Below are 20443 nucleotides of genomic sequence, written 5' to 3' on the forward strand. Positions count from 1 at the left end.
AGTCAAAACACATTGACATTAAGTTCTTAGTTGTTAAGGAAAGGGTACAAAGTGGATTAGATTTCCATAGAACACATAGGGACAAACTCCATGATAGCAGATCCTCTTACGAAGGGTCTTCCACCCAAGGTCTTTCATGAGCACACTGCTCGCATGGATGTTTTACAGTTTGAAGAATCTTTAGTTTAGTGGGAGTTAGTCATTTATGTATTTTATGTTCTATATTTGGTATTATGTATGCATACTCTTGTATTTGGATATTTTTCTGATGAGATATAAAGTTTGATATTCAATTATTATACTTTGTATAATAAGGTTGTTGAATGATCTCACTAAGGTAAGGTAGGACCAGTTGAAATTTGACATGTATAGGCCACCTTCATATGATTTTCTTGCTACATTGTTCATGATGAATCTGTGTTATTTGGTTGTGTTAATATCAATAATCATTGATGGTATTTTTTGGGTCACATATGTTATGTTTAAATGTGTTAGGGCCATTATCTAATTAGCCAAAAATTATAAAGTGGTCTATTTAATATTAAGTTTATGGTTAAGGACATAAAGGGGCCAAATTGGAAATATTAAAATTTTGAATGTAACTGACAGAAATTACATAAATGGGCTATGGTCTCCATTTGTAAAGCAGGTTACAGAACATATAATTTCAATTCTTTTTTTCTTTATCCCCATCATAAGAGAAACCCAAAAGAAAACTTAAGGTACTTCACATTTGGAAGATCACATACCCGCTGTCAATCTCATAACCTTCATCATTTCTAATGGCGAATTTAGGTATGCTTCCGCATTCTATTTTCATCATGAATTAGGATATGAGTTCATAAAGATTAATATATGATTGTGCTGTAATTTTGATTCTATATGGGTAGTAACATGTAACATCCTACACTTTGATTTAAATAAAATAAGATTTATTAAAGTATAATTGGAATAGATTTAGATGAAATTTATATTAAAAAAAAGAGATGACATCATCAGTAATGTCACCCTGACGTCACATACGTATATAGTACGTGTACAGTACGTGTGCATATTATTTTTGGCGTAAATAGTGCCGCAAACAATATTTTCGATATGAACAGTAAGGCGGTGAACAATGTTTCCGGTAGTGAACAAAATTTTTTTATAAAAAAAGGGCCTTCACACAAAATTTTCATTTCTTCACTCCTATCTAAGGTTCTCAAAGGTTCCAAGGCTATATCTCACCATTTTCTCTCATAGTAAACCCTCATAAACTTAGATTTTTCTTCAGATTTGTGATTTTACGTCCGTTCTAAAAGATTTTAAGTAAGTTTCTCTAAGTTTGAAGTTAGATTTACTGTTCATTTCTCCTCTTCTTTTTCTTATAGATGTTCATAATATTCTTAGGAAAAACTCCGTTCTGAAGTTAAATCTTCGGTTAAATCTTTGTAAAAGCTCTGTTTTGAGGTAATGAGAGCTCTACTTTATAATTTTCCTATGTGAACTACTTGTTTTGTGGTAGATCTGGTTGTATTCTAGTAGATCTAGGTGTATTCTTATAGATTTGGGTATATTTGAGGTTGTATATGAAATACTTGTTGATTTGATGAGATTTTAATCGGTAAAACATGATTTTAATCAGTGAAATATGCTTATATTTAATATAGTTGATGATGTTGTGTTGTTTCCATGAAAATAAATGGTGAAAAATACTTTTAATCAGTGGAATATGTGTTATTAGATCTTGTTATGATTATTGTGATAAATTTAATGAAAATAAAAGATGAGAACAAGATATATGTCTGATTTGCTATAGTTAATGAGAATATAATGAGTTTTGTTGTAATAATATTGAGATATGTTATTGAAACGATGAAAGAAAGTATAAATATGTCATGGTTGATATAAATATGATGAGAAATATATGTGAAAAATGTGGTATGACATATGTAATTGTGATTGTGATTGAAAATAGTTGAGTTATGAATAGTTACAGAAATACACTAAAGGTGTGAAAGATGAGAGTGATGTGAAACATCTTGGGGAAAAGATGGGTGGCGATGACATCAACAATGAGCGTGAGTGCACCGTACGACCATACACACTTTTCCTGACTTGACTTCTGACCGTTACCTTTGCTAAAGGAGTCGTGATTGCACACGTTGTATCTGTGATGTGGGGCCCAACCGGCAACTATTTACATGATTGAAACTGTGTAAATCCTGAGGTTGGGGTATCAATGAAACGTTGATCACAGTGTCACAGTGAGCGTGGCTAGACGTGCAGTGAGCGCACGTGTATGAATTAAATGTGTAGTGAGTGTACATGTGATGAAATTTGTGATATAAATTTTTATGATAAAAGTTGTTATATTATATATATACGTTGCAACATGTGAGAAACTGTGATAGGATGTAGAGATTTATGATAAAATGATAAGTGTTCTATCGTAAGAAAATATGTGTTATGTGTCAAGATGATTCTATGTGATGTATGTATGGTAGGATAGAGATTCACCCTTATATAATATTTTCAAGAAATAAGGACGATCAGTACCCAATTCTGTAAGCTGTAATGGATGTAGAACTGTTATAGGACTTAGCTGTGTTTGGAATATGTATTGATTAGAAGTTCTATAACATTCATTTTGAGTAATAATTTGTAATAGTATTTATTACTTGAGTCTTTAGCAAAAGTATTAAAAATATTATTTATAAAAGCTTTTTATAATGATACTTTGTATTTTTAAATTGAGTTATTTTTAAATTATTTCGCATTTAAAAATATTTTCAAGATTCTTTTATTCTTTTTCCTTATTATTTTTAAAATTGTTGTAAAAATAGAATATAAAAATAAAGTGTTACATAACATGTAGTTAGGTACAATTATTGTTTGATAGAAAATCCTAACACTCACCCTTTAAAGCTGAAGTTAACTAAATCTTAAAAATTATATAATTAAAAATTTTTATTTGTGAATACTTAAACTTAATTCTTAAGTTGAAATTAACCAAATCTTAAAAATTATATGATTGATACAAAATTATCAACGTTTAGATCTACGTTAAAGAAATCTAATTTACTACGTAAAACCACCAATTAACTAAATAAATACATAAAAATTTTGAATTTGGAGATGAAACGTCATCGGGCGTGTCTTATTTTATATTTGTTGAATAACATTTTTATGCAAATTCTAAAACATAAAGGCAACACAAATCAAGGCATTAAACGTAGATGTTGTTTTAGAAATTGTAAACAAAGTATAGGGGATAAATCTTAAGTATAACATAACATCTTGACTTTCTGACTTAACAATTCTCTCCTTATTTTGGTTTTCCTTCTCATTTCACAAATACATTTTCTGATGTATTGTAAGTAAATGCTAACATAAAACTTTCAGCTGGTGTCAGTGAAAGCGCGAATCACAAGACACTCTCAACAGTATTTGCGGCTGCGGCTCTTGTTCCTTGGTTTCTTCTGCTTCTTGGACTAACTTGATCACACTGTCATGCATCTCCTTGCTCTTACCCCACAGAAGAATGTATAATCCCATAATCACCAAGATTGATCCCATCACACTACAGTAAAAAAATAAATCACACTATAATCTTGTACAAGTGAATGATTGTCATCTCGAATGGTAAATTACTTTAATTGGTTTCTATCATATCAGTGGTAGAAGAATCAAGGAGCCTTTTTAGTGTGTGTGTGTGGGCAGAAGAATTCACCTTCCAAGATGGAGCTGCTCATGCAAGACAGGGATATCAATCATGGCTGCCATGATTTGAACAAGAGGGCTGAATGCTGCAGTAAAAACAGGACCCCTCTTCTTGACACACCATGACATGCCCACAAAACAGAAACCTGATCCGATTATCCCCTGTAAGCAAAAGAGTAACGTTATTTTTACATCAATTTTCCCCAATAATATTTACAATCAAGAGAGATACAGAAAGAGAAAAATGCATTGAGACAAAAATATTATAGAAATAGAAATATTCCACCCAAAATTTTTCACTTTGTTAACCTAGTCATAAAATTGTTTCCATTAAAAAAATCTTTACTTTTACTAGCTATAAAATATCCTTTTTTATTAGTATATATGAGAAAAAATATTTTCTGCTTTGAGGTGTATATACTTTGAGGCAAAGCTCTATCATGCCTTTAAAAAGTGAACTTACAGCATACAGAATAGCAATTATTTGTAACTTCCCCTTGATAACCCATATGGACAAATTACGGTTAGTGAACAAGCAAATAACAGCTGATTGAATGGCTCCAAAGAAGGTCATGATGCCTGTGCTAGAATACTGGCATGGATATCTCTTGCTTATTTTCGATTGTAAAATAAACCAAGAAGACCAAAAGAGGGTTCCCAAAACCAATGCTATTACACCAGTAGTCCATCTCTCTTTTGTCCCTGTAGAAGCCAGCTTCACTGCAGATTCATGCTGAGAAAAATTAAACAGTGGCGTTCCTTTGTAAAGTGTCAGCAACAATGCACCGCCTATGCACACCAGAGAACCAAGAATCTTTGCTCTCCCACTGTTACATTTGATATTAACACTTTCCAACCTGTTGTCGAATCAATAGGAAAGGATCAAAGGATATGGTTACCCTGCATCAAGTGATGGTGGCTTACTACAAATAATATAGGAGTAACATAGCTTTGAATATAATTCATACCCAAATGGTAATGCTATCATGAATGTGACCACAGGCACCATGTTGATGAAAGCACAAGCAAAGGTAGCAGAAGTATATTGGATTCCGAGAAGGAAAAAGTATTGAGTGACTGATGCCCTACAAAGAAAATACTATTCAATCAGTGTTTCCCTGCCATCTTGTTAACCACAAAACAGATAACTGGGAAGTGCATGCTAAGAAAAAAAAGTGCTTGTGAGAAATGGAAAGACAATACAAACAAGGTATTTCTATGACTAACCCAACAATGGCACTGAGGAAGAGGTAACATAAAATTCGAAATGTGAGCCGGGGTCTCCCATTTCTGCAATAAAAATAGGGAAAATGGAAAATGTTAGAAAATAAACAACTAAAAGTAATAAACTTTTTTTAAAAAAGAAACTATTCATAGGTGCTTAAAGGTTAATTGAACCAATAAAAATATATGATCATACTTATTTAGACATCTAATTTCCTTTCAAGTATACATGGATTTATTCAAGCATTAGTCTCAAAGATCAAAAGTAATGACAAATTATTAGCTTAACAATCTTCAGAGTTCAGACCAACACAAACAAATTGTGGTTCAAGCAGCGAGTTCAAAATCATTCATTATTGCAATTAGACCTATCTGCATGTAAACAATATAAAAAACTTCACCCTTAAAAAAAATTAAAGATAACTACTAAATCGGGGAACTGAGGGTACCTACCTTTCCCAAAAGTAGCCGATTGGGGCTACGAAAATGGTAGCAATTGACAACCGGTATGTGATAAAAACCAAATGGTTCATTCCTTCTTCAAGGACTTGCTTGAGAAGAATATTCACTGCCGCAAAAGAAAAATCAATTGCTATCATTGCTATAAAAGGTTTCCATTCATCACAAGTCTTCATTTAAGCAATGCAATTCTACTCCACAGCTCTTGATGGGGCAGTTTGAGGCTTTCCCTTCCTTGTGTTTTTATTAGACAGAAAAAGTTATGGTTCCAATGAAACAGAGAGCTATGTGTTATTTATTTTAAAAACAATTCCAGAATAAGTGGTAAGAAAGCAAGATTAAATTCTGCAGTCACATCCTACACTTTAAGCAACCAATTTTGACAATAGATTAATATTTATGCTCTTCCTTTTGTTTTCTTTTGACTGATTTTGTTTAGAGTTCAATATATGGAGATTATTCCAGAATCGTTTTTAGAGCTAGTACAAAAAATTTTAGGCTGATTCATATAATCTATGACTCTGCTTTACGCCACGAGTTTTGCATTTACATATTTCATCTAACCAAGAAGTAGGTAATGGTCTTCATGCTGTCCCTCTTCTTTTCCACCACTGGGCAATTGAGAACCTTCTGAAATTGGTGCCAAGCATCTCTCATTTGCATGGCATCTAATACTTCTTAATTTTTTTGAAATAGGATGAGCAGCCATCAGCCCCATCTCTAAAGTATGAAGCCAGAACAAGTTGTCAAATCTTAGATTTAGTTAATCACTTTAAAAGCCAAGAGAATATAGTGTGCGAAACAGGGGAAACATTTAAGGCATGGAAATTAAGGATCAATGAAGTTGAAGATCAAATTCTTCAGGTGGCTTGTCTTACGAATTGGATTCTTTTATATATATATATATATATATATATATATATATATATATATATATATATATTCTTGTACAAGTATAAGTCTAAAAACTCTTATATCCAATCTGATGAATTATAATTTATTATTTTACTGACCATTAGATTTAAGTTAAATAAAAAGTTCAGATTGGATATAAGAGTTTTTAAACACTGGTATAGATTCTTCTCATATATATAAAACTCAAATATTGAATTGTTAAGAGATTTTGGAAACAATTTTTACCTAATTTCTTGATAAAGATGGTTTTCATCTCTAATAAGTAAAAATTTATCATGAATTAAATTTCTTTTATATGTAATGTTCATACTGTAGTAAAGTTTTTCTTATAAAGATTTTTTAATATACAAACATAGAATTCAAGACTTATTTAAAGAAGTATTAGACTAATTTAATAGGTTTAAAAAATTGATTAGCTTAAAAAAACTTTTTTAAATCAAATAAATTTTAAATAATCTTGACCTGACTTTTTAGTAAATAATTTAGCTTACATAGGCCTCAAGTGAATTAGGCCACCAGCTCATACTGAATGGTTTGACATATTTTGACCCTTAATTACACATTTTTGGTGACCTTCATAGTATAAGATTCCAGAGAAAACATGGAACATTTTAAAGGGTAATATAGCAAACTTCTAAGAATCAATATGAAAACGCTCTCTTTAGTTTAATTAATTTATAGAAATTTTTAGTTAAGTAATTATAAAAGAAATTGTCATAAAGATAAATATCTTTGAAGTATTTATTGACAAATATAAAACAATTATTTTTGTTAAAGATCACAATCCACCATTGCCAATACTTTATGTTTTCAAAGGGAATTTGCAGGAGAAAAGATGTTGGAGAGGCTATTTATTTTCCTCACATCTTCATGAGAAGAGATCATATATTCTCAGACCCTGCAAATTATTTAAACAATATTATCTTGGTGCCTGAACTTGCCATGGCCTACATGACTTGGTGGACAGGATGCCCTCTATGATGGATTGACTGGAATTGACACAAATTCTATAGCATTTTGTATTTTAGAACTCAAGCATAGGATAACATGAATTAAGATGTCAACTGTGCCATGGCTTAATCATTTTCTTAGTGAGGTTCCTTCCTTTAGCTTTTCTGCAGCATTTTCCATTTAATACATTTCCATGATTCCTTGATTTCCTTCTGAATATTAGGAGATTGGTAGAATAAAAGAGGGCCGTTCATTTATAAGATCTAAGCTAAAACTTTATTAGCATTTGCTTTCCTTCCAGGGCAGGGTGTTACTTGGATTCTCATTACAAAATAGATTAATAAAAGCAAAAAGCAAAAAAGGAGTGTTAACATGTACAAAGCCTTGTTCATTCGCCATAGATTGTGCCTCTTGTAGATTTTGTCGAGCCCCTGTCCTAGAGTCATACAAATAAACAAAAAAAATAAAAAAATACCCACCATTACATTATTTTAAGTACTTTCTATTCCCCTTTGAACCTTGTCATATCTTAGCCAACCAAAAGATGATACATGTTTGGAAATGAAAAGAATAAAGCTTGACCCGTAAATCATTTTGAATTTTTTAGTCTCAAATAAGAGAATTTCCAAAGGAGCTGGTGGAATCAATGAATTGTTGGACAGGAAATTTTCCTTTAACCAGGATATACTGCATTGGAATAAATAGTAAAGCATGGCATCAGGGCATCTCCTGGAATGATAGTTTGCTATTCCTTAAATTTATATTAGATTATATCAGGCCATATTAGTAAGATTTCATGAATAATTGATAGAAAATAAGTTATGAGTTTCATAATTTGTTTTTAGCTTATTACGACAATTTTTTGGTATAATTTTGTAAAATAAGTTTTTTTCATTTCATTTCAAAATGTTTCAGCGATAAATTTATAATATAGGTGTCATCGTTTAAAAGAACTCTGAATAAGTGCTTAAGTTATTATCCAAACAAACTCTAATTATGTGTTTCATTTAACTTATTATGAAGAAATAACAATTTATTCTTATTAGTTTCTTAAAAAACTGATTATTTCTTTAAATTTAAGTATTACTAAACATTGTGAGTCTGTGACCTATCGTTAAAATAAGAAAATCGTGAGAGCTGTACCATATTTCTAGGACAGATTTTCCCATTTGGAATCAAAATGAAGAGAATTAATATTGAGGACCATGAGTGGCATTGTATTATAGAATGATATCAGCTAATTGTGTTTTATTATTTCTGTTGTTGATAAATGTTCGCGGAAGCACGACAAAGTCACGAAAAGAAAATTTCTGTAGGCATAGCCCCAAAGAATGATTAAAGGTTTGATTAGTTTATTTCAGGTGTCAATGAATCATTCAATGAAAAAAGAGAACAAAATAAAACTTCTGTTAGAGACTTAATAAGAATTAATATTATTCTCTGAAATAGAGACAAATTTAGGGAATTATTATTATAGAGAACAAAACAATACCTTACAGATTAAAATGACGAAAATTATGGTTATATGTTTTAAGGTCAGGAACAAACACAACATTATACTTCCCTCACAGAAGAAATTTGGTAAATCTTTGAGCATACAAAGAGGGTCTTGTATCATATAAAACTAAAAGAATAATCAGTAGATCAAGATTAAGAATTGACAAATTAATTAAGATTTCTTTCACTGGCAATATTAACACTAATCAAGCTAGCTCAGAGGGCACAAAGAGGAGAGGATCCCAAGAGCCATTAGAACTAAACCAACTGTTCTCACATTGCACAAATTGATGCTGCTCCAATGTCCAAAGGCCTTCATTTGCTCCACCAACAAGAGGTACCTGCATCTGCATGCTTACCATATTCATTTGGCCACTTTTGTTGCTATTTGGTGCCCCTATATCAGTGCATGTGATATCGTCAACAGAGGAGTCAATTACCCCAGAAAGTGGCCATGTCAAGGTGGCTGCACTGGCTGATGCAAGCAGACTATTATCAGTAACTTGGCTCATCTGGGTAGGCCAAGACAATTCATATGCCATTTCATTGGACCATGTCATGCTTGTCAAAGTAGGGGTTTGACAAAGTTGATGAGAGTTGACTCCCGCACCTTCATGATCATGATTAGGGACAAGCACACTTTTAGCACAAGTGTTTGATGAAGTTAAAGTACCCATCAAACCAGCCAGAGTGTTGTTTGCTGCTCCATTCACCCCAGTGAGAGAAACATTAGCTACTGATGATGATGATGATGATAACTCTTTCTTCCCAGAACAGTTCTGAGTTGTTCTTGAAACCACACCAGATGGAACAACCGGCGCAGCACAATTAGCAAGATATGATGGAAAGTGAAACTTCCCTTCTTTTCCATCAAAAAGTTTGGCCTTAAGTGCACCAAGAAGGCCTTCAGCATCTGCACCTGACTCATTAACATCCTCAAAAGAAAAGGGTTCAGTGTTATCAAGCATGAAGTTGGAACCACCAACACCACCACGCTTAGTAGCAACACCAACACCAGAGGTTCCAGACTCAGGTAACTCAAAGTTGGTTCTAGCATTAGCACCTCTCAAAGCTCTAGCAGCATTGTCATATGCACGAGCTGCATCCTCAGCAGTGTCAAAGGTTCCTAGCCAAAGCCTAACCTTTTGTAACGAGTCTTTGATCTCTGCAACCCATCTCCCTGATGGCCTTTGACGAACCCCTACAAACCTGTGGTGCCCTCTTGATGATGACTTCTTTCTGCTGCGAATTCCATCACTCACTGCTCCCATTTTTGCTTAACTATTCCAGCGCTTAATTACCCAACCCTTCGAGTTTCACTGGATGATGGTTTATAAGTTCACATTAGAAAGCAAGCATCTTCACCCTCTCAGAACTCAACAAATAGAACATGTCAAAGGGGCATGGACAAAACATTATTTATGTTATATTAGAATGTCACCTTTACCGGCCGTGTTGTTGATATCGACACAAAGCTTTTACAAATGACACAGCTTATGCCTTTTTGTCATTGTGGAGCTTATTGAACTGTTTTAATTATGTTAAAAAACCAAAACACTTGTTCTATTTTATTATGAATATAATTCTAAATTTTCTTACCCTATTGCATTTTCTTACAAAATTTTATACCTATAAATTAAAGAAGAATTAAACTTTTTTATAATATTAAATATATTTATTATATATTAGAAAGATTAATAAAAAAATATTATATAACGTTATCGTAACTTATTTTTCGTCCCTCAAATTTAAAACAACACTTCAGTAAGAAAATTAAAAATTTAAAAGAAAAGTGGTATCATTTAAAAAAAAATATTTTCGTTAAAAGTGATAATTTTAAATTAAATAAGTTGAGAATGGCATAAATAATTTAAATCCGTATGTTAAATGTTATCATCCCTTCGCAGTCATGAAATGGTGCCCATCTGATAATCATATGCAAAGTTGTCATGTTTTGATTGTATGGCTAAATTAAGAAATGATTTATATCCAATTCATAGCTTAAACTTGCTCTACAAGGCAATTAAAACAATAAATAAAAGCAAATAAGGACACCTGCATAATCCCAACAATCCTTGGCTCCAACGTTATCACCTTTAACAACGAGGATGCAAACTAGGACCAATGTTTCAGTTCACCACAAGACAAACATTTAGGCGTTACTTACAGTTGTACTTGGTGTCTTCATTTAATCAAGGTCCTTTTCATCCCTTCTCCTTCCCTGTAGCATCGTGTCTCTTTTCCCTTCTGAGGTAAGATAAGACATAAGAGTGTCCATGTGTATATAGTACATACATCAAAATGAAATAAAATAAAAATAATGTATCTTGTAGACTAATATTTCTTATAAAATATCATATTTCCTCCTCTATATCATATACAAAATTTAAAATGTAAATATGATTTGTTAAAAACTTGAGGGGGCATCTTTATTTCCTTGATTTAATCCCACTATTTATAAATATTAAAATGCTTTTATGTCTTTAAATTGTTAAATATATTTAATTTTATTTAATATAATTTTTAAAAATTATTATAAAAATTAATAAAATGATATAACTTTATTTCCAAACATATCCAGATTCTCTCAAATATAAATTAAGTGCGAAGAGTGCAATTTTTATCATAACCATTCAAATGTATTAAAATATATTATGTAATAAAATTTAATATCATAGTAGTGTATTTTTAAGGAATAATATGCTGCATAGGATCTGTTTCCACTTCCAAAAATATAAAAAAAGGGGTATTTAGTTGCCTTTTATTTATTTATGATTATTTTTTGGGTGTAGTAGGACAAACAGTAAAAGGAACCAGGCCCCCACGGCAGTTCCAGTGGCCCAACGGCCCATCAAGGGTTAACCCATCACCCTCCCCCAACCAACCTTGCTTTTACTTCATAGCCACACAAACACCGAAGTCCACTGTCTACTGTCGTTCTTTTCTTACTCTACTATCTGAAAATGTAAATGGCACTTCAATGATTCTCTCTCAGTGGCACAGAACCAGAACCACCTCCAACGTTCGATTTTTAACGTTGTTCTTGCGTGGGCACTCAGATTCGCCACTCCAAAATGGCTCCTACTGTGTCTTCTCCACCACCGAGCTTCGCTCTCTCAATCAGGGACGACCCAATGGAACGCAAAGAAGAGGAGAGCAAGTGCGCTTACCTCGTGGTAGCTCTCTGTCCTTGTCTCGTTTGCTTCATTCTTCTCGTAATTGCGCTTTCTATCATTCTCGTTGTCAAATTCCATTTCTTTTGCCACACCCCTCTTCACTCCTTGCTCTACAAAAAGAATTGCTGATTTCTTCATTGCCCTTTTCTACTTTTCTAGGAAAGTTTCCGTTTTTAGATAGTCCTAGGGAATTTGCTAGTGTTAGTGATTCTGGGGTTGAATCTGGGATTGAGGATGATGGTGGTGGGGATTGGGATGGTGATAGTGGAGGTGTTAGTGCTGAATCATGTGCAGATCCTGCTGAGGTTGATAGGGTATGCAAGGTGATTGGTGAATTGTTTGCTTTGGATAGGAACATGGAGGCTGTTCTTGATGAGTGTGCGGTTCAGTTATCGCATGATTTGGTTGTGGATGTGTTGCAACGATTCAGGCATGCTAGGAAGCCAGCATTTCGGTTCTTTTGTTGGGCTAGGCTCAGGCCTGGGTTTGCCCATGATTCCAGGACTTATAACTGCATGATGCAGATTCTTGGGAAGACTAGGCAATTTGAGACCATGGTAGCTATGCTTGAGGAAATGGGTGAGAAGGGCCTTTTGACAATGGAAACTTTCTCCATTGCTATCAAAGCCTTTGCTTTGGCGAAGGAAAGAAAAAAAGCTGTTGGGATCTTTGATCTGATGAAGAAGTACAAGTTTAAAGTGGATGCTGATGCTATTAACTTCTTGCTTGATAGTCTTGGTGCTGCAAAACTTGGTAAAGAAGCGCAAGCTGTTTTTGAAAAACTGAAAGATAGATTTACAAAGAATTTGCAAACTTACACCATACTTCTTAATGGTTGGTGCAGGGTTAAAAACTTGCTGGAAGCAGGGAGGGTGTGGAATGAAATGGTTGATAAGGGATTTAAGCCAGATGTTGTTGCACATAATATCATGCTTGAAGGGTTGTTAAAGTGTCAGAGGAAGTCTGATGCGATCAAATTATTTGAAATCATGAAAGCCAAAGGTCCCTTGCCCAATGTTCGGAGTTATACAATTATTATACAGGATTTTTGCAAACAAAAGATGATGAGAGAAGCTGTAGAATATTTTAGTGAAATGGTAGATCGTGGATGTCAACCTGATGCTGCACTTTACACGTGTTTGATTGCTGGATTTGGGAGGCAGAAGAAAATGGATATGGTATATGATTTACTGAAGGACATGAGGGAAAGAGGTTGTCCACCTGATGGGAGGACCTACAATGCTTTGATAAAACTGATGGCAAGCCAACACATGCCTGATGATGCAATGAGAATATACAAGAAGATGATTCAAAGTGGCATCCAACCAACAATTCACACTTACAACATGATAATGAAATCCTATTTTGTGACAAAAAATCATGAAATGGGTCATGCAATTTGGGATGAGATGCATCAGAAGGGGTGCTGTCCTGATGATAATTCCTACACTGTATTCATTGGTGGACTTATAAGACAGGGCAGGTCCAGTGAGGCATGTAAATATTTAGAGGAAATGTTGGAGAAGGGGATGAAAGCTCCTCAGCTTGACTACAACAAGCTTGCTGCTGAAATTTCTAAAACTGGGAACCCTGTTATCCTTGAGGAGTTAGCCAGAAAGATGAATTTTGTTGGTAAGTTTGAAGTGTCCAATGTCTTGGCCAGTTGGGTTGACATGATGGAGAAAAGTGTCAATAGAAGAGATACAAAATCTGGTAGTCAGTTTACATGATTGCCTTGCAGGTGCCAGAACCCCCTTTGGATTTAGTCTGTGTAACAACACCCCCCCCCCCCAACCCCAAAAAAAAAAAAAAAAACTTTTTATGAACCAGTGTTGTATAATGGCATGTACTAGTTTGAATGAAACAACCGGCTGATCCTTGCTGAAGTCCTTCAATGTTTGGTGTTTTACATTGCAGCAATCAACAAGTTTGATATTTCTGAATATATAAAAAAGTGCAACTTACTTTACAGTATTACTGGAAGAATGGAAGGTAACTATCACATGACAAACTGACATCTGGTTTTTTTGTAGTTTTATTATAGGAATCTTTAAGTTGATTGGTTCTCGTACCTAAATTATTGCTTTATTCTTTTAATTTATATGTAATTTGCGGTTTAGCAAGATTTGGCTTCAACAAATTTTTTGTCAGGTTTAGGAGCAAGTTCTCACTGGCAATTTGCAAAATATATACCAAAATGTTTGATAAGGATCTCTTTACTTTCTTGGTTACATGTAATCTATATAAAATTGATAAATGGGATGCTAACCTCGATACTTCACACTATGGATGGTTATTTTAGATAAGTGCTTATGATAATTGACAACCACTATTTTGACTTATCATTTTTCTAAGGGTTTGTTTATTCAGATTAGCAGTTAGAAACATGGATGAGTCTAGATATTTTGGTAGATGAGAAAGGTTAGCATTCTACACTTTCAAACGCTCTTTGTATTATTGCTAAATTTATTAAAATTATAAAAATTATGTGAGTATTACTTTAATGTAACGAGTTTCATTCATATTTTTATAGTTTTAATAAAATTTAATCAATAATAAATAACATATTTGAAAGATTATCTTAAAAAGTGTACTTAACACTCTTTAGTAGATTTATAGCTACATGAGCGCATGTTAAAACAAATTATGCAGGAGAATAGTACTACTTGGCAACAACCTGCAACATTCTATTAGGTGAAAAAGAAAAATTCTATCTAGAAAATTAATGGTACATGACTGGGTGGTTAAGTTGTCAGAACTCAGAAATTGACAGTAAATCTGTCCACTGTTGTACAACTAAATAAGGCCCACCTTTTTTGTATTCATTATTGAGAAGCTTGGCCCAACATATCTAGCTAGGAAATTTGTACTTGGAAGCGTTGTTTTTACGGCTGTTTTTATTTTAAATTTTTGACATCTGTGCTGTTAAATGCAACCAAAGGAAAACTACGCTCGCAAATTCAAATAAAATAAACAAGTTGAAAGGTGGTAAAAATGAAATAGGAGAAAACAATGATAATTAAGGATTTTATTTTCATATTGGTAACTTCTGATATGAGACCAAAAAGTACTTCTAATGTTACAATTACAGAGATTGAGAGAGAGACGTTGGAGAATAAATGAATGAGTTGATTTTTTCAGTTGATGTCCAGAGTAACAATTGAATCCCCTCAACCGCTTGTGCAGTGTCTTTGAGCGGCATTGCATTACAATTATATATCCTTGTGCTTGGTTACTCATAAATTACTGATCAAGAAACAATGAGATACTTCCGGATTCTAACATATAAGTATTGGCAATTCTATTTACCCATTATGGTTGTAACAATCAGCTTGTAATAGTGTATATACTATTTGTGATCTGACCAATATTATACATTTTTTAGATTTCTGCTTCAAGTTCTCTACGACAACAGTTACTAAATAAAGTGAATGTATACAGTTATACTATAAAAGAACGAAGGTTTAAAACTCTTAATTTTTAACCATCTATAACTATCAAAATTTTTTTGTCCTGTATATAAAAAGTGATACTATTTATATTCTCATTTTTTTACACATTAATGAAAGGGAGCAAAAGTGATTAAGAAAAAAGAAAAAGGTAAACTTGGTCATTTAATTCTGTGTAAGCTCTTTCGGGTTGGGAGTCTGATATTTATTTCGGTGTAAGCTTTGTGGCCTTAAATTTGAAGTAGAAATGTTCAAATTTGATAGGGACATGGACCTACTACAACAGATAATGTGTATGACCTAAACTGAGTGGCATTCCCCTCCTTTAGTCTAAATTACAATGTGGAATTCCAGAAGATTGAGAAGGAATTAGGTTCAAAATATAGAAGAGTAGCTAGGAAATGAATATGTAAAAATTAGAATAAAATTTCGAAGATATAAGCAAAATATTTAATACAGGAAAAACTTGAATGATGAAGTTCATCATCTGACGGTGGATGCAACAGTGTGAGCCCACCACTTAAGACTATCTTTCATGTCAATTTCATTGTTGAGAGCAGGAATTTTCCAATTCATCAGTGGGTTCTCTTTCTTTCTACTTTCTTGAACCTTCCATGCTTCAGAGAGGTAAGGTCTTTGGATTGCAGACTCATCACAATCCTCTTCTTCCTCATCACTCTTTCCCAACCTTTGCAAGCCAGGAATGATTGAAGCCAAGGTTGAGTCTTTATCTTCCGCTGAGAAAACAAAACCAAGATCCATGAACCCTTTTAGTTCCTCAAACTCAAGGTCTGACAAACTCTTGCTTTGCCTTTTCTTCCTCCTTCCGTTGCCTGTGATGTTCTTCTTACGCAACACTTCATGCTGCACCTGTGCTTGTGTGTCTGTGACATCTTTTCCTGAGAGAATGGTTTGAAGCTTTGGTGAGAAAAGAACTGAGTCTGGAGAAAGACAATGATGCTTGAAGCATGTCATGGAGCTCAAATGGTCGCTCATGGACCTGCTATGACTGCTTTGGATGCGTGAAAGCATTGGTTCTGATGGTTCTTCTTTCATTTGATGATCTGAATTTTCATGAGAAATTGTTGATACCGATGTTGAGGAACTTTGGTGTTCCTTCAAGTTTTGATGCCCAAACCAGTAAGAATCAAAGAGCTTCAAGATTTCCTCAGCATTCATCATCAATGGTGGCTTTGGAAATTCAACTGAGGCTTTTGAATTGTATAAGCCGACGTAAATTGTCAAGGCAGGCATGGTAGATAAGATAGATATATTATACACTTTGGATGACTATATTGCCCCTCATGAACCCTGAAATTACTAGAATAGTTGAACCAATCATTTACACGTTTTAGATTTGAGGCATTTCCTCACAAGTGTATTATTTTGTTGTTTATTGTTTGTATTTTGTTTTGGACAAAAATGAGATTGTTTGGAGTGGGGTGGCTTTAAGAAGATGCAAAAGCAAAGGTTGTTTTTGGCAAAATACAAAGAATTATGAAAGCTAATAGATAAAGCCAGATATGAGGTTGGCCACTGGTTGATGTCAACCACTGTTACCAATCTTTTTCTGTTCTCTTAGATGTTGACATTCTTTTGTTTCCACCTCTTTCTTGTTGGTTTGGTGATTGCATCAAAGCTTTCATATAGAAACTAATTGTGCTAGCAGTAGCATAGCAATAATTGATAGTTGCTTCCTAACTACACAAAATTGAAAGCTTATACTACTGTGGTCGGCATTAGCTGCATTTTTTAATTCTAGTGTCTAGCAGTGCTAGAGAGTTTACAGTTATTAGATTAAAAACTTATTAATGAAATGTATCAACTATTGCTTGTTAATTATAAACGTTATTTTGTTTTGATATTTAAAAATATGTCTGATATTTCATTTGCTTCACATTTCTCTGTTTTCTGTGAAATTTTGTTTAATCCCATTCTCCCGCAAACTTAGATTATATGTAACTTTAGATTTTTTTTATTTTTTTCGAACTAATGTATCATTTTAGAATATAAAAAAGTATTAAAATCAATTTATTTTATCATGATAATTAATAGAGTTTAATTTTAATGTGCAAAATATTTTACACTATCAACTAATTAGAAATAACAGTAGGTATGCTTTTAAAAGTAATTATTAAAAAATTAATAATATAATAATCTATGGTTATATTAATTTACATCTAAAATAAGACCAAATAAGTAGATATTTTAAAGAATGAGATTAGGATTCACTTCATGGTAGTTATGAATTGATGTTAAATTAAGCTTCACGTGATTAACGAAATCACAACGTTATAATACTCTAATGTGCAGCTACCAAATTATATTATCGCTTTTAGGCTTTTAGTTACATCATGTGCGAACAAATTAAACACTAACAACAGTGCCACTCTTTTTTTCTATTTTCTTTTATCGTTGCCCACCTTCTCTCCCTACCTTATATAAATTTTGTCACCACTAACACTAGTATTAAATTTGAGTTTAATTTGTCAAATTAATTTATAAGGGTGAAAATCGGATAGCTTAATTCATATTAGACCTAAGTCAAATTTATTTATAGAAGGTGTACTTCGGTTATTTTGGGAGTTTTTTTAGAAGTTATTTAGTTGAAAAAAAAAAGTCAAGTTTTTAATGATTTTAAAAAAATTAAACTTATTAGGGCTCAACCTATTTAAATAATAATTTGGTTTATAATAAATATAATATTATTATACTAAATTTATACTATAATATTTTTAAATTATATAATTGTTAATCTATTTAAGGCTTAAGCCTTTTGATTTTATGTCTATTAATATAAGTTTGGAGGTATTTTTTCTTATAATCTATTCAGGATATATATAAACGCTTTTGTGAGATACCTAAATTACCGAGTATATCATACTAATGTAAATTTCCACTAATTTAACAATTATCCTTAGACTCTATCACTCTACCCAATCCTCTCTTTCTATTTTATTCTAATCTTTATTTATAAATCAATAGTGAAAATAATATATAACTTATGGAGCCAAATATATAATTGTTACATGACAGATATAAAATACTTAAAAATTTGATTTAAGACAAATTAAAATAATTAAAATCAGTAATCAAGATTTTAGAAGTTACTAAGTCAGATTAAATTGAGTCGTCTAACTATATTTCTAATTTGATGAAATTGTGTATAGGGACCAAAATCCCATTCAACTTTTGAACGAATCCAAATTGACGTCAACACGATTTTATCAACTATAAATATATCATATATTAATTATTTGAATTAATATCTATTACTGTAGTCGTTATTTAATAAAAATTAAACTATTAATATAAAGAAGGAAAATACATCTATCATCTTAAAAATATAATTAATATTTAATAAATAATTTAATACATAATTATTAAATATGATTTATATTTTTAAGATAAATAAAGCACGTACCTTTTTATATTTTTAAATGCATGATTGATTTGTATTTCTGTGTTTTTCGTTTTTCTTATTTCTCTCATATACAAAAAAACAATTCACTTTATATAATAGTAGAAAGATTATTATGAACAAATATAAAAGAAATATAGCAAAACTCTATTAGTATATTAAATATTAATATAAAATATTATATTATTAATCTAAACTAATAATATTTATATTATGTGTTTAACTTTTTAGTTAAAAAAATTATATTAAGAAATTCATGTCAGTTCACTTTTTTCATCTGATATAAACTAATATTGTTTTAGTAATATCTATTACTTAACTCTTCAACGATTATTTTTATCAGAATGTGTCAACAGCTGAAAGATTCATCAAATACAAGTTTTCTACTCTTAAACAATTCATTATTAAAATATTTATTTCAAAGACCAAATTTAAAACCGCGGAAAACACACGAGTAGATTAACCAATCTTACACGGCTACTCCAAAATGGTAAAGCGTACAAAAACTTCTCATTTGTCTGTACCATAAAGAAAATCTAAGAAATTCTAAAATAAAGTTGGGACTTAAGTTGTGATTATGAATTCAAGTATTATACCATGCTTAACTTAAATAGAAATACTTGTAATTTAAAAAATAAAAAAAAAAGAAGAAGAAGGGAGAATATGCAGAATATTTAATTTTTTTGAGAAGTTTAACGAGAAAAAATAGAAAATATTTATTTAAATTCGATGGAAGTGCAACAGTAGAAGTAGATCGAGATGTAGTATTTATTAGAGGATGGAATTAAATGAGTACATGCAACAGAGGTTCGACCCAAATGTTTGGACTTGGTAGGACGTAGCCACGTTGGTACACACGTTAATGTGAACAACATGAGGTGGAGTGCATGTGCTGTGCCTTCATGAACATGACCTTAATAGTCATTGTACCTTTATCGTTATGTGTTGTGTATGTAGGAGTATGAATTGCTGGGCAAATCTCCTTTGGCAGTGTTTCCTTATATACCTCATGACCTTAATTGCATGGTTCACCCGCACATGACTTGTTTCCATTTTTGTCATTCAACAATTTCAGGGCCAATATGTGTATATATGTATAGGTGACATGCATGTAAACACTAGCTAATGGATATTCCCAGCACATCCTCTGTTCGGTAACATGCATGTTACTAGAAAGAAAGTGGTCCATTCTGTGACTTTAACTCTAGTCTCAGGGCTTCCACTTCTACTATTCTTGCAGCTTGTCCAAGATATTTCTGCTGGAATTCTGTTCATTTCTCCTTAAGCAAAGAGTTAGATAAGTAAAGAGAACATGTAGTGCAATGTCAACTGTCTCTAAAGAGAACATGCACTGTATTAGTAGTATTTCTCATTCCCTCCTTATCACTCCTCCAAATGTGGCAGACTTTGTTATTAACTTTCATTAGTATAAAAATTGAAAGAGTTCGTGAAGATTAATTTTTAAAGTTGAATTTAAGCACTTCAAAATCATACATTTTTATTGAAAAATATATTTGTTACATTAAAATTATAAAAGTATAATATTTTTTTAATAGAAACTTAGTATTATTAGTTACTTAAATTCAATCTTAAAAATTAAGGTTAACCAAAATTAAAATATTACGACACTCCTATCTCAAACATTAATT

At 32.2% G+C, this 20443-nt stretch overlaps 4 protein-coding genes across 4 annotated transcripts; 1 reads left to right on the forward strand and 3 right to left on the reverse strand.

Moving 5' to 3' along the window:
* Nucleotides 1–3390: 3390 nt before the first annotated feature.
* Nucleotides 3391–5561, reverse strand: LOC113853079 (WAT1-related protein At3g30340-like). The gene is made up of 6 exons (XM_027483532.1): nt 5380–5561; nt 4930–4992; nt 4671–4787; nt 4166–4559; nt 3713–3864; nt 3391–3562 (listed from the first exon to the last, which is right to left on the reverse strand). The coding sequence occupies exons 1-6, from the start codon at nt 5559–5561 to the stop codon at nt 3391–3393; spliced, it is 1080 nt and encodes a 359-aa protein (XP_027339333.1).
* Nucleotides 5562–8954: 3393 nt separating this feature from the next.
* LOC113852112 (ethylene-responsive transcription factor ERN2-like) lies at nt 8955–10019 on the reverse strand. The gene has a single exon (XM_027482362.1). It carries the CDS (start codon nt 10017–10019, stop codon nt 8955–8957), a length of 1065 nt encoding a protein of 354 aa, XP_027338163.1.
* Nucleotides 10020–11429: 1410 nt separating this feature from the next.
* On the forward strand, nt 11430–14124 carry LOC113871951 (pentatricopeptide repeat-containing protein At3g62470, mitochondrial-like). The gene has a single exon (XM_027509047.1). The coding sequence runs from the start codon at nt 11729–11731 to the stop codon at nt 13652–13654; it is 1926 nt and encodes a 641-aa protein (XP_027364848.1). The 5' UTR covers nt 11430–11728; the 3' UTR covers nt 13655–14124.
* A 1430-nt stretch (nt 14125–15554) lies between these two features.
* Nucleotides 15555–16720, reverse strand: LOC113852787. Its single transcript, XM_027483158.1, has one exon. The coding sequence runs from the start codon at nt 16625–16627 to the stop codon at nt 15857–15859; it is 771 nt and encodes a 256-aa protein (XP_027338959.1). The 5' UTR covers nt 16628–16720; the 3' UTR covers nt 15555–15856.
* Nucleotides 16721–20443: the final 3723 nt, after the last annotated feature.

This window comes from Abrus precatorius, unplaced genomic scaffold, assembly GCF_003935025.1.
Source record: "Abrus precatorius isolate BTA unplaced genomic scaffold, Abrus_2018 Scaffold10, whole genome shotgun sequence".
Classification (NCBI taxonomy): Eukaryota; Viridiplantae; Streptophyta; class Magnoliopsida; order Fabales; family Fabaceae; genus Abrus; species Abrus precatorius.